The following is an 11,861-nucleotide window of genomic DNA, read 5'->3' as shown; positions in this document are numbered from 1 at the left end:
TAAAAACTCAACTCTCCTTCCTTTGTGTAGGGCATACGGTGGAATCAGTGGGTCTAAATAAATCTCAATATATGATCTTTTGTTTAATAATAATTTGGAAAATCTAAAAAAAAATTCTTTAGTTTTTAAAATTCTAAAGAAAACCCTGCTTATGTAAACAGCAACACTAAATGAATGAATAAATGTCTTTATTGTCACTGTAAAAACTACATTGTGAAGTAATAATATGCATGTAAATAAATACCCACACATATAAATGAATAGTACCTAAATATGCATGTGTACATTTAAGTTGTTTTTATGTATCTCATACTCACACAGACAGATAAGATAAAATGTTATTGAAAAAAGCTGTTAAGCTTTTGTGTCTCTTGAATAAATCTAAATGATTCAATACAATCAGTATTTTTGTTTTTGATGATTTGGATTTCTTGTGGTTGTGTCTATTTTTGTTGTGTCTGTGTCCGGACGCCAGGGGGCGGTGTCCAAAGAACACACACACAAACTGTTTTCTGAGTCTTTTCCGGCTGTAGCGGAACTCCGGGCTTTCTTTCCCCGTGCCGTCAGCGGACTACAACGTGTCCCGACAAAATGGCACTTTATAATTTCAAGAAGATTATGGTGGTTCCCACCGCCAAGGTAAGTTTTGCCTTTTGCTAACATCGCGTTTTAAAGCGGCTGAGGTTCGGTCCGGCTCGCTGTGGGAGATGGCAGGAGATAAAAGATGGTGGAAAAGAAAACACGTGCCTTACTGGGCTGAAGAGAGAGCAGCATGTTTAAGAAAAGCAGACTTCAGGCAGAAAACTGCTACACTGAGTCTGACATGTGAATAAACAGCCAGTAAAAGTCTGTCTTAGCCGGTGGTAGCTCTGATTTTCGCTTTCAGAACTGCATTCACAAATCTGGAGGTTTACGTATGTGTTTTCTTACCTCTGTATAAGTTTAAGGCTGTTTGTTTCATACGTTTCTGTTTCCTGTGAGCAGAGACACTGTTGCTCACTTCGGCAGGTATAAAATACTTTCATCACCTCATGAAAACAGGCCTAATGACTCTCGTATGGCTGCGGTGGTGTCAGTCCTTTTAAACACCACGTTGTGGCGGCCTACTATGAGAAGAAAGTCATGAAAGACTCTGCCTTCTTTCCTCAAACAGTTTTTTTTAATATAACTTGTATGCCGAACTTTAAAAAACACTATAATTCGTGTTAAGCGTCATATAAAATTGTGTTATAAGCTGCCTGATTTGCCCGGTAGCCGAGTAAACATTAAACTGATTGGTTTCTCAGGGAGGTCTGGCTGGATTCTAGGAAAACCGATTATATGAGGTTTAATGGACTGAATTACAGGGAAATGGAATTTTCTTGTACGTAATGTAACTATTCATGTATTGATAAATATAACCTCAAATAGCCAAATAATTAAAGACAGTAGAGGCCAAAAATAAAATCACTTTTTCAGATGATGTTATAATGAATTGTTTGTTTGTGGTGATCTGTGGCTGACCTTTACCCTGTTTAAATCTGTGCAGGATTTCATCGATGTCACTTTATCCAAAACCCAAAGGAAGACGCCCACGGTGGTACACAAACATTACCAGATTCACCGTATCCGACACTTTTACATGCGAAAGGTGAAGTTCACCCAGCAGAACTACCATGACCGCCTCACGCAGATCCTGGCCGACTTCCCCAAGCTCGACGTAAGAAAAGAAAATTTGAAACAGACTCATTTCATTTAAATATCTGGTCAAACTCGTATGATGCTTAATGTAACGTTATGTTTTTCATCTCCTCAGGACATCCACCCTTTCTATGCTGATCTAATGAACGTCTTGTATGACAAAGATCATTACAAGTTGGCCTTAGGACAGTTAAACATTGCCAAGAATCTGATTGACAAGTAAGTTTATCTAAAATCTAATGCTGGTTATTGTTGTGCTGTGAACACTGTTTTCAGATCCATGCTGTGCTTTGTTCCTCCTGATGTACAAATCTGAATCAAAAGCCTCTCACTCTATTCACTTATGGATTTCACTGATGGATGTAAAGCTTTGACATCTTCTGTGGTGTTTGCATACAGTGCATATTCTGGAACCTTGGAAAAATATTTGTGCAAGGTGATAAGATATCGTTTGTCCATTTTCTTAAAGCCTTTGTTACTCAGTGTATTTATTGATTTCTTACCTTCAGAATGAGAGTCTGGCTTCAGTGCATCTATGTGAGCTTGGTGGGTATGCTCATGAGCTCAATAGGCCTGTTTTTGTAAATGTCTGGGTTTCATTAGATGATTCAGTTTAGCAGCCACTGCATTGTTTTTCTTGGCCTTCATGCATTTAGATTACACCTTCAGAAACTTCAAGCTACAGAACAGCTGTGATTGGCTCCTGCAGGAACAGGCACTGATTTATGGAGCGCTTGATTTGCTTTTGCTTTGCGTTCTATTGGCAGTGCTTGCATTTACAGTAGATTAATTGTGCAGCCCTAGTTACATCAGTGTGTTACTGTAAACACATGTAAGCATTGGCAGTTGCCAGTATTTTTCTTCCTGAAATGATGGTGTGGTCTAGAGCTCTGACTTATGAACATTATTTATTTTTTATTGCACAAAGAACAAGAGGATGATGGTAGAGTGCAAACATAAGAAACTGTCTGCCGCTGCTAACAGGATGTCAGGTCCTTGCAAGAACCTGAAGCTGAGCGTAATCAGACCTGCAGTGTAGCAGCAGGACTTCACGTCTTTGATGCCTCCATTTCTACCTGTACATATTTCTACTGTCGAATGTGTTGATCGCTGTTAAGTGCTTCTGTTTGGGCTGGTTTTCAACTTTGTTGTCAGCTTAGTGTTAAAATTAAAACTGTAAAATGATCACACACGTCTCCTGTGTGTCCTTGTAAGGTTTATATTGTTAAACAAAACTATGTGAGTGTTTCAAAGTAATGCAAAAAGTAATGTCATGAATCACTTTCTCCAGAGGATAATCAAGTAATTTAATTGATTACCTAAAAAAAGTGACTTGTACTACATTACTTATCTGAGTAACGACCCCAACGCCCGTCTAGACTTACTCTCCTATAACAAAGTAGTGAAGAGGCATCTTTTGTTCTTTCAGTGTTGCCAAAGACTACGTGCGCCTGATGAAGTATGGAGACTCTCTGTATCGGTGTAAGCAGCTGAAGCGAGCTGCTCTCGGGCGTATGTGCACCATCCTGAAACGGCAGAAATCCAGCCTGGAGTACCTGGAGCAAGGTGAGCAGAGTTTAGGCTGTGATTGAGAAGCTGAATCCGTCCAAAATCGTACTTTTCCTTTTAGCTGAAAAGTTTGAGTAGTTCAGTCTGTTTCTTCTGTCTCCATACGTAACCCTTACTCGTGTTTCAGTGCGTCAGCATCTGTCCCGTTTGCCAAGCATCGACCCAAACACGAGGACCCTGCTTCTGTGCGGTTACCCCAACGTGGGCAAGTCCAGTTTCATCAACAAGGTAAATCCCAGACACATTTATCACGATTATTGATTTCCACTCTGAGCCAACTTTACGAGCAAGATTCTGATTAAACTCTTAAATTATCGCACTTACTGCGCTTGCACTTCTGATTAGACTCGGACTGTATATTTACATGCGTAATGACAAGTTGAATCCTAATCCTAAATTATTATAATCTAATGTTTCTTTTTCTGTTTGTACTGAACAGAGATTGCAATCACTAACAGTCGCCTCCATCTGCCTGCTTTCAGTGTAGCTAACAGTGTAACTGGTTTCTTCCTTGTCAGGTGACCAGAGCTGATGTTGACGTCCAGCCGTACGCTTTTACCACCAAGTCTCTGTTTGTGGGTCACATGGACTACAGATACCTCCGCTGGCAGGTGAGATGATCCTGCTCGCCTGAGTTTTTCTGTGGTTATCATCTCATTGGTAAAAATGAACTCCAGGACAGTGGATGTAAAGCATGTGAAAATGAGGTTTAAAAGGAAAGCTTTGCACTCGTTTCAAACTACACATTGTTTTCTTGGACTCACTTTGAATGGCTTTGCATGGTTGAGTTCATCCACTCACTGAAACAAGCCACTTTACCCTGCTTTCCCTTCCTTTAAGCCAGCTGTCATCTGATAGGCTGCCCCTCATAAGCAACGCTGGGGCAGAATAGAGCAGCTTTTGTACTGATATTCTAACTAAACATGGGATTGGTGATCTTAACTCTTTACCTGCAGAGCTGCTGAAATTCTTCCTGTTTGTGTTTAATTTATATGAAAGCTGTTTTCCTTTTATTAGCCTTACGATCATTATTGCTGAGATTTGCCTGTACTAAATGATACTATGTATGTGCTTAAAGTTGGCTGAGAGTCTGGACAACTTCACGAGACCACACAATCCCAGGAAAAATAAACATGGTAGAAATCAGCATTTAGTTTTATCTCTTTTAGGTTATAGTTTTGGAAATCTTGTGAAAATAAATGTGACTCCCGCAGGAAGGGCATTCAGGACTTCAGGAGTTTCCTATTTTTTTGCTTGGATTTTGAGGAAAATAAAAACGGCCACAGCGTTTTGTCTCAGGTTTAAAAGCAGTTTCCCTAACAGAGTTCACTTAAGCTCATACTAAACATCTTCGAATGCATCCTGATAAATCTAGCATAGGTGCTTTCCCCTCACTCTGAAGGAGGAGTGGGAGCTGTGTTTTCTCCTAAAGGTGGATGGTGAGACAGGCTGACCTAAGACCATTTTAGTAAGCTACCACCTCCTGTTGTTATTCACATGCTAACTGTGTGTTTGTGTGTAGGTGGTGGATACCCCCGGGATCCTTGACCACCCTCTGGAGGAGAGGAACACCATCGAGATGCAAGCCATCACGGCTCTGGCTCACCTCAGGGCGGCGGTTCTTTACGTCATGGATGTTTCTGAGCAGTGCGGTCACACCCTGCAGGAGCAGCTGGAGCTCTTCAACAGCATCCGACCCCTGTTCGCCAACAAGGTCAGACGGCAGCATATCATAACTGTTCTGCAGATGAGTCAGTCCCTGAAAATTCACCCACTGGATCCCCTCAAAATCAGCTGATTCGTTATCTACAAGAACTTTAGTCTAAGCAGTCACGCAAAAAATGTCCGTCATACTATGAATATTTTACGAGTTAGTAAGCAGGGATGGGTCTAATATTTGTGTCTCCTAATTCAGATGATCATTGTTGATGACTTCACAAACACTTTCAGGGCTGAAAAAAAGAGATTTAAGCTGTTTTAAAAACTGCAACCAAATCAATTTTACACACTATTTTAAAATTTAAAAAAAATCTGATTTCTGATAATCATCAGATAAAAACTTAGATGAATTGCATTTTGGGTAAACTTTAGAGTGTGGCATCACATGTTTGGGATGGCATGTGAAAGCTCCTCACAGGGGTACAGCCTGGATGGGTCGCTCAGTTCATATTAGCACCTACGATGATGGTGGTGAAATGGAGAAATATTATTGGTGTAGACAAGTTTTTCCTCTTGAATAGGGAGAGTTTAAGGATCAGTGGAGGGTCTGAGTGCGATCCAGCCGTAAACACAAGCGTCCGTCTCCTGATTGTGTTTAGTGAAGTGTGTAAAAGCCTGTGCCGTCGTATGCCACAAGAAAACTGCCCCAAGTTGTAAAGGGAGTGAAGTGAGACTTTGCTAAGAGACATTTTGGGTGGATTTACAAAAATGTTGGTTGTTTAAACATGTTTTTGAACCTAGAACAGCTCCTGTACTGATGCTGGAAAAAAATACCACATATTTTAAAAGCGCCAAATTTGACCTACCCTTATTTACTTTGAGGACATCTAGCTCTGAAACATTTCCTAGATTCAAGTTAAAATTTCTCATGGCTCAAATATGCAAAAGTTACTGTAGAGGTGGGACTTTGGTTTTCAGGTTTAATTGACTTTAAAAGATTTTTAGCACTCACACTGTTGGTGATTGTTTTTGTACCCCGCAGCCTCTCATCATTGTGGCAAACAAATGTGACGTGAAGAAGATCAGCGAGCTGTCTGAGGAGAACCAGGTGGGTGGTTTGCAGGTTGCACATCTCAAAGACAGGAATGTGTAGGATGTGTTTAAGAATTTGCTTAACACGTTAAATGTCCTCTTTGTTGTCAGAAAATCTTTGCAGACCTGTCTGCAGAGGGAATCCCCGTCATCGAGACCAGCACCCTGACCGAGGAGGGCGTCATGCAGGTTAAAACCGAGGTGAGAAACAGCTGACTCGGGCTCGCTCTGCTCGCGTGTCAAGTATTTGATCTCACCGTGGCTGCCATCTTTCTTTCAGGCGTGCGACCAGCTCCTCGCTCATCGCGTCAACACCAAGATGAAGGGCAAGAAGGTCCACGATGTTCTCAACCGGCTGCACCTGGCCATGCCCGCCAAGAGGGATGAGAAGGTCAGTCAATCAGCTCTTGAATGGCACTCTTAAGACTTTTGCTTTTTTTTTTCTTACATTTGTTAAAGGTTAAATCTGTTCATGTTTTCAGGAGAGGCCTCCGTTCATCCCAGAGGGAGCCATGATGCGCAGGAAAGCGATGGAGGTGGACGCACCCAAACGCAAACTGGTAGGTGTGGGGGGAACTTCAGGCTTATAGCAAAAGAGACGGCAAGCATTTACTTAAGCTCTTTACTTTAATTTCATTTCAGTTCAGTTCAGTTCTTTTTTTATTTCAAACATATACATTCACCAACGTTTCATAAAATCATTCCATACAGTTGTTTGAAAAGGAGTAGGCAGAAGTATATACTTTTTTAGCCCTACCCCCTCAGGTTTACATCCTCATCATCTAAATTTGAACAACAAAAACGTATACAATGCCTTCAACTTAGAACATAACATCTCAAAAAAATATTTTCACATGTTCAACTAAAACTATATTTAGATTTGCTAATTTGCAGAAGAAAATAAACATGAGTTTGACTGCTGTCTTGGGTTAATTGCATTTTCTTCATTCAATTTCATTGTATATTTATCTTATTTTACAGAACCCGGAGACAATAATCTTTCTTTGACTCTAAATAGCAAAAAATGAGTAATAATATGAGTTTTTCTTCCTCTGCTGAGTTTAATTCTCTCTGTGCGGCTGTTTGTAAAATAATTGTTTCCTGTTCTTCTTACAGGAGAGAGATCTGGAGTTGGAGCTGGGTGATGACTACATTCTGGACCTTCAGAGTAAGAACTGCTTCCCTTTAATAACGGAGCTGCTGCTGTGAGATTTCAGACCATTTATTCACTGCTGTTCTTTTTTTTTTAGAATACTGGGATCTAATGAACGAGGATGAGAAGCGTGATAAGATTCCTGAAGTGTGGGAGGGCCACAACATCGCAGATTTCATTGATCCCGACATCATGAAGGTGAGCGTCTGCTTTTGCATGTGCACGAAGGCCTGCAAAGGTTCACATTGCTGAGATTCTGCAGACATCTGTGTGCAAACAAGGACACCAACTGTGAACGCTTCCTCTGAGCAGGCTAGAGCGTAGTATAAAATGAACGGCTGTGGTTACCTGCTGTTTACATCTGTGTTTGTGTTCTTCCACAAAGGAGAAGTTCACATTAAAAACGTAACAGCCTCCAGATTAATCTGGGGAAACCTACTTCCCTTAACTGGTCCTTCCGCCATGCCAAGAAACAAAGGGCAAAAACTGTTAAACAATGAAAACCACAAGATCCTTTATGATTAATAGTGACTGGATTCATTTCTGTGTAGTGAAAGTGCATTTTCCTGTCATCTACGGTTCCTCTGTGCTTTTGTTTTCTGCTACACGAGCAGAGGACACTAATCTCTATAACTGTAATGCATACCTCTATATTTACTTCTGAGCTACTTGTGCTGTTGTTTATGACCACACTGATATTCCAAAATGTAGAAAATAATGTGAACAACTAAAGAAATATAACCTATTCTGAGCTTTTAATGTTAACAACTGAACCACTGAGGCCTTCAGCATGAATGTAATGCATTTATCTCCAGGATGCTCTCAGAAAGGCTTAATGAAGAAAAAGAGGAATAAGGCATTTGTCAAATGTGTTTCTGCCCTTTAAACTCTGTCCTCTAAATGCGTGTTTGTTTTTCTCTCGACCCTCACAGAAACTGGAGGAGCTGGAGAAGGAGGAGGAGCTGAAGGAACGAGCCGGGGAGTACGATTCTGACGAAGAGAGCGAGGACGAGGAGATGCAAGAGATCCGCATTCTTGCCAAACAGATCCGCGAAAAGAAGCAACTCAAGGTCCTGGAGTCGAAAGAAAAGGATGTGCATGGACCTCGCATGCCCAGGACCGCCACCAAGGTGAGCAGGGCTCAGTTTAAGCTACTCACCGTCACCTTGCTGCAGTTGAGATGTGGGTCAAATTTAAGTACAGCTGCCTTCAAATACTTTATATTGATTGTTCCAAACATAATAAAAATATATGCCGACATAGCAGATTTTTCCCCCTATTCTTTAATACCTGTTGGTGTTTAATTTCTTTGATGTCAACAAACATCTGAGAGCTTAAACTGTATCAAGTGCTGACAAATAGGTGAAAGAATTATGAATGCGTTCCTACTCATCACCTCACCTCTGCTGGTTGCTATTCCTGTTTTTCGAACATGGAAAATTTGCCGCACTTCCAGCAGAATAAGAGACTTGGCAGCAGGTGAGAATCAGCAGATTGGAATCAAGTTTAAAGACGTCACATCGTTGGCTGAACATATGTAGAGACAGCGTGACACACAGGTTGAGCTGCTGGATCCTTATAGCTGGTATGTCTTAAAACGGGCACGTATAAAACATATTCCCTCAGTAATCGACACTGCACTCAAAACATCAGTGGAAAAAAGAATCAGTGGAAACGTGGCATTCATGGAAACCAGGTTATGTGCTCATCATCAGTTACCATGGTGATTTAGCCAGGTTTAAGAAAGAAAAAGGAAAATGAACCGCTTTCAGGGCAAATTTTGAAGGCTCCACCTAGTGGAGCTTTTTACCCAGAGTTACTCCGTCAAGCTTCAAGCTGGTGACTCCATTTAGTTCTTTGACTGTCTTTTGTCTTTTGAACCCACGTTTCACATGGATGTCTGAGCTCGTGTTTGTGTTTGTTCTGATATGTTCAGGTTGAAAGGAAGCGGCTCGAGAAGGAGATGGGTAACCTCGGTCTGGACATGGACGACAAGGACGATGTAAGTTCTGATTTGAAATCGGCGCCTACAGGATGTATGTAACTGAATTAATGATAATGATATTAATTACAATGGTGCCCACGGTAACAAATAAAAAAGAGGCAACCTTTTACTATGTGGTTTAATAGTAAAAGGTTGTCAAACTGTGTGGCGTGGAACGAGGCTAGGTTTTTATATTATTTTGTTTATTGCTAATAATAAAGGATAAAATCTTGCTGGGTTTGGTGCGTGGACTGTTGGAGTTTTAATATAAGGGTTTTTTGAATAGTTACAGTGAAACGTTTGTTTCAGTATGATCTTCTTTAGGGTGTTTTCATTTAATCTGTTTGATGAACGAATTTTATTTTGGTAAATATGTGTCCTTTTATTTATATTTTCTTTAATTAGTTTGGTTGTTTTGAGATTCATTTGTTTTATTTTCATTATTGAAGAGTTTGTAAACTCATTCATGTTTCCGTGGTTACGTGTTTCTTCGGGGTTGATGGTGTTGATGTGGTCTCATGTTCTTGTTCATACTGGTTCTTGATGAGTGAATCTTTGGAGATGTTTGTGTCTTAAGTGTTTCCTGTCGTGTACTTTCAGAGTCACTACGCGCAGCAGGCCAGACGCTCCCGCAGCGTCGCTAAGAAGCGTAAGCGTGAAGCTTCGGCCCCTCCGACGTCCCGAACCCGCAGCCAGAGCGCCTCCCGTCCACCCCGAGACCAGTCTGGTTTACGAGATGCAAAGGTACGAGGCTGTGGCGTTGCTCAGCTTTTAACTAAAATCTGCTCTGTGATCAACTCGCTTAGTCTTTTAGGTTTCTGAAAAGGTGGACACATCAGACACACCTCACATCAGAGATCTGTAAACATTAGTTGTTTCACACTTAATTAATCACAAAGTGGCCAATACTGAAATAACTGAAGTATTTGCCAGCTTACCTTTAATCCAGTTACCTTCTGCAAAGAAAAATTTGATCCTAAATGTTACTTGCTGATGTTTAATCTCAGATGGTCAGTTTAGGCTGAGCTGACTGTCAGTAAACCAGCAGAAACCCTAAATACCTGATTACCTTTGAATTCCTTTTTTTGTCTGACCAACAAGGATTCACTTAAACTGCATACTGTCGTGTGCAGGAATTACTGCATTTATCAGTAGTTTTATACGTTACTAGTAGTTGCAGCTTATTTATAAAGGTTAAAAATACAATTTCAGCATTGTTCTTATTTCTTATTTTTTAGCTCTTAAAAAGCATCAAGTGTGATTTAATGTTTTTTGAAGGTGTCTTTTTGCTTTCATTAGTGACAGTTGAATCACAGGAAGGAGTGGATTATATGCAGTAACTAGTCTGGAGTTCAAAATGTAATAGATGCATGAAGTGAATCCCTCATTCTGTAAACTGACCGCTAGCTTTGTCCGTTTGTTCATCAGATGGCGAAGAAGACGAAGAAGATGATGAAGAAATCCCAGAAAGACATGAACCGCCAGGGCAAGAAGGGAGAGGCAGACAGACATGTGTTTGACCTCAAACCCAAACACCTCCTGGCTGGGAAGAGGAAGTCAGGCACCACAGATCGCAGATAAAACTGCTTTTCCTGGACTGTTGACACCTGGACACTCTGCTGGCACCATTGCCGGGGAACCATTTACATGATTAGTGATTATATTAATACCAATTTTCAGCTCAAGCATTTGCTCATGGAAGTGAAGCTCAGCTGTAACGAAAACATAACTGTATTGAATGGCAGAGACTTTGTAGTGGTTAATGTCTTACTGTGTTACTGCAGTAGTTCATGTGTGAAGCTGATTTGTATTCAGTGTCAGGTTTCTTCTTGTCAGTATCAGTAAAATGAAACCTTTTGCCTTACAGCTCGTATGTGGCTCTACTTTGGATAAAGTGATGATGATGCTTCCTTTAGAGTCTCTTCTTGAGAAATATTAACACGGGAGCCAAATAAACACATCGGAACTAAAATATCTCAGGTGTCATATTTTTCTCTATGGAGTGATTTTATCTTAAAGAGACGAGGTGGTGACAGGAATGAACCTTATTGTGTGTTTATATTCCTGATTTGAAAATACTGGTGATAATTGTCTCAGTTGTGCAACAGTTGTGCCAATTTTGCAGCACCAAACGTGCAGTTTTGTTGCACTGAAACATCACGTCCAAACTTACTTTCACATTTTAATAACACATTTTCTTGATTGTGTTAAATATGCACACCAACATGTTTTTCAAACCCTTTTAGTTGAATGTTTCATTTTTTTCATAACAAACATAGACAGTCCTACCAATCATCTTTTTCTTTTTTTTTAGTTTAATTTCATGGTTAATTTTCAACTCTTTTTGTTGTGATGGTTCACATTTTGGTAGTAACTGTCTCATTTCGGTTGTTTTTCTCTCTTTGATCCTTTTGTATGACCTTTTTGCATCTTTTCCTACAGTTGTTTTTTGATACTGTTTTGTGTTACATTTTGATTTTTTTTATTTTACAGTTTTAGCTCATTTTGCATCTCTTTTTACCCCATTCTCTCTCTGGGGTCGTTTTGTGTCTCCTTGTGGTAGCTGTTCATGTCTTTGTGCTATGCTGTGATTATTTGTCATCTCTTTTTTACCACCATTATGTCTATTTGGGGTCGATTACTGTCACGTTTTTGTTCGTTTGGTTTTTTTTTGTCATTTTACGGATGTATGTTTTCTGGGATATTTAAGACCTGGTTTTAGAG

General features: G+C 40.2%; 1 protein-coding gene across 1 annotated transcript; it reads left to right on the top strand.

Annotated features, from left to right (window-relative positions):
- Positions 1-515: 515 nt before the first annotated feature.
- On the top strand, positions 516-11,111 carry gtpbp4 (GTP binding protein 4). Its single transcript, XM_084913057.1, has 17 exons — positions 516-639; positions 1,529-1,699; positions 1,796-1,899; positions 3,110-3,246; positions 3,377-3,477; positions 3,768-3,860; positions 4,772-4,963; positions 5,951-6,016; positions 6,112-6,201; positions 6,281-6,391; positions 6,483-6,560; positions 7,117-7,168; positions 7,251-7,351; positions 8,086-8,283; positions 9,090-9,155; positions 9,738-9,881; positions 10,566-11,111. The coding sequence occupies exons 1-17, from the start codon at positions 592-594 to the stop codon at positions 10,716-10,718; spliced, it is 1,905 nt and encodes a 634-aa protein (XP_084769183.1). The 5' UTR covers positions 516-591; the 3' UTR covers positions 10,719-11,111.
- The last annotated feature ends 750 nt before the right edge of the window (positions 11,112-11,861 follow it).

This window comes from Perissodus microlepis, chromosome 18 (assembly GCF_051167445.1).
Source record: "Perissodus microlepis isolate ML-2025 ecotype Zambia chromosome 18, ASM5116744v1, whole genome shotgun sequence".
NCBI classification, from domain to species: domain Eukaryota; kingdom Metazoa; phylum Chordata; class Actinopteri; order Cichliformes; family Cichlidae; genus Perissodus; species Perissodus microlepis.
The sequence above is the reverse complement of the archived record's forward strand: the minus strand, read 5'-3'. Positions and strand labels throughout refer to the sequence as shown.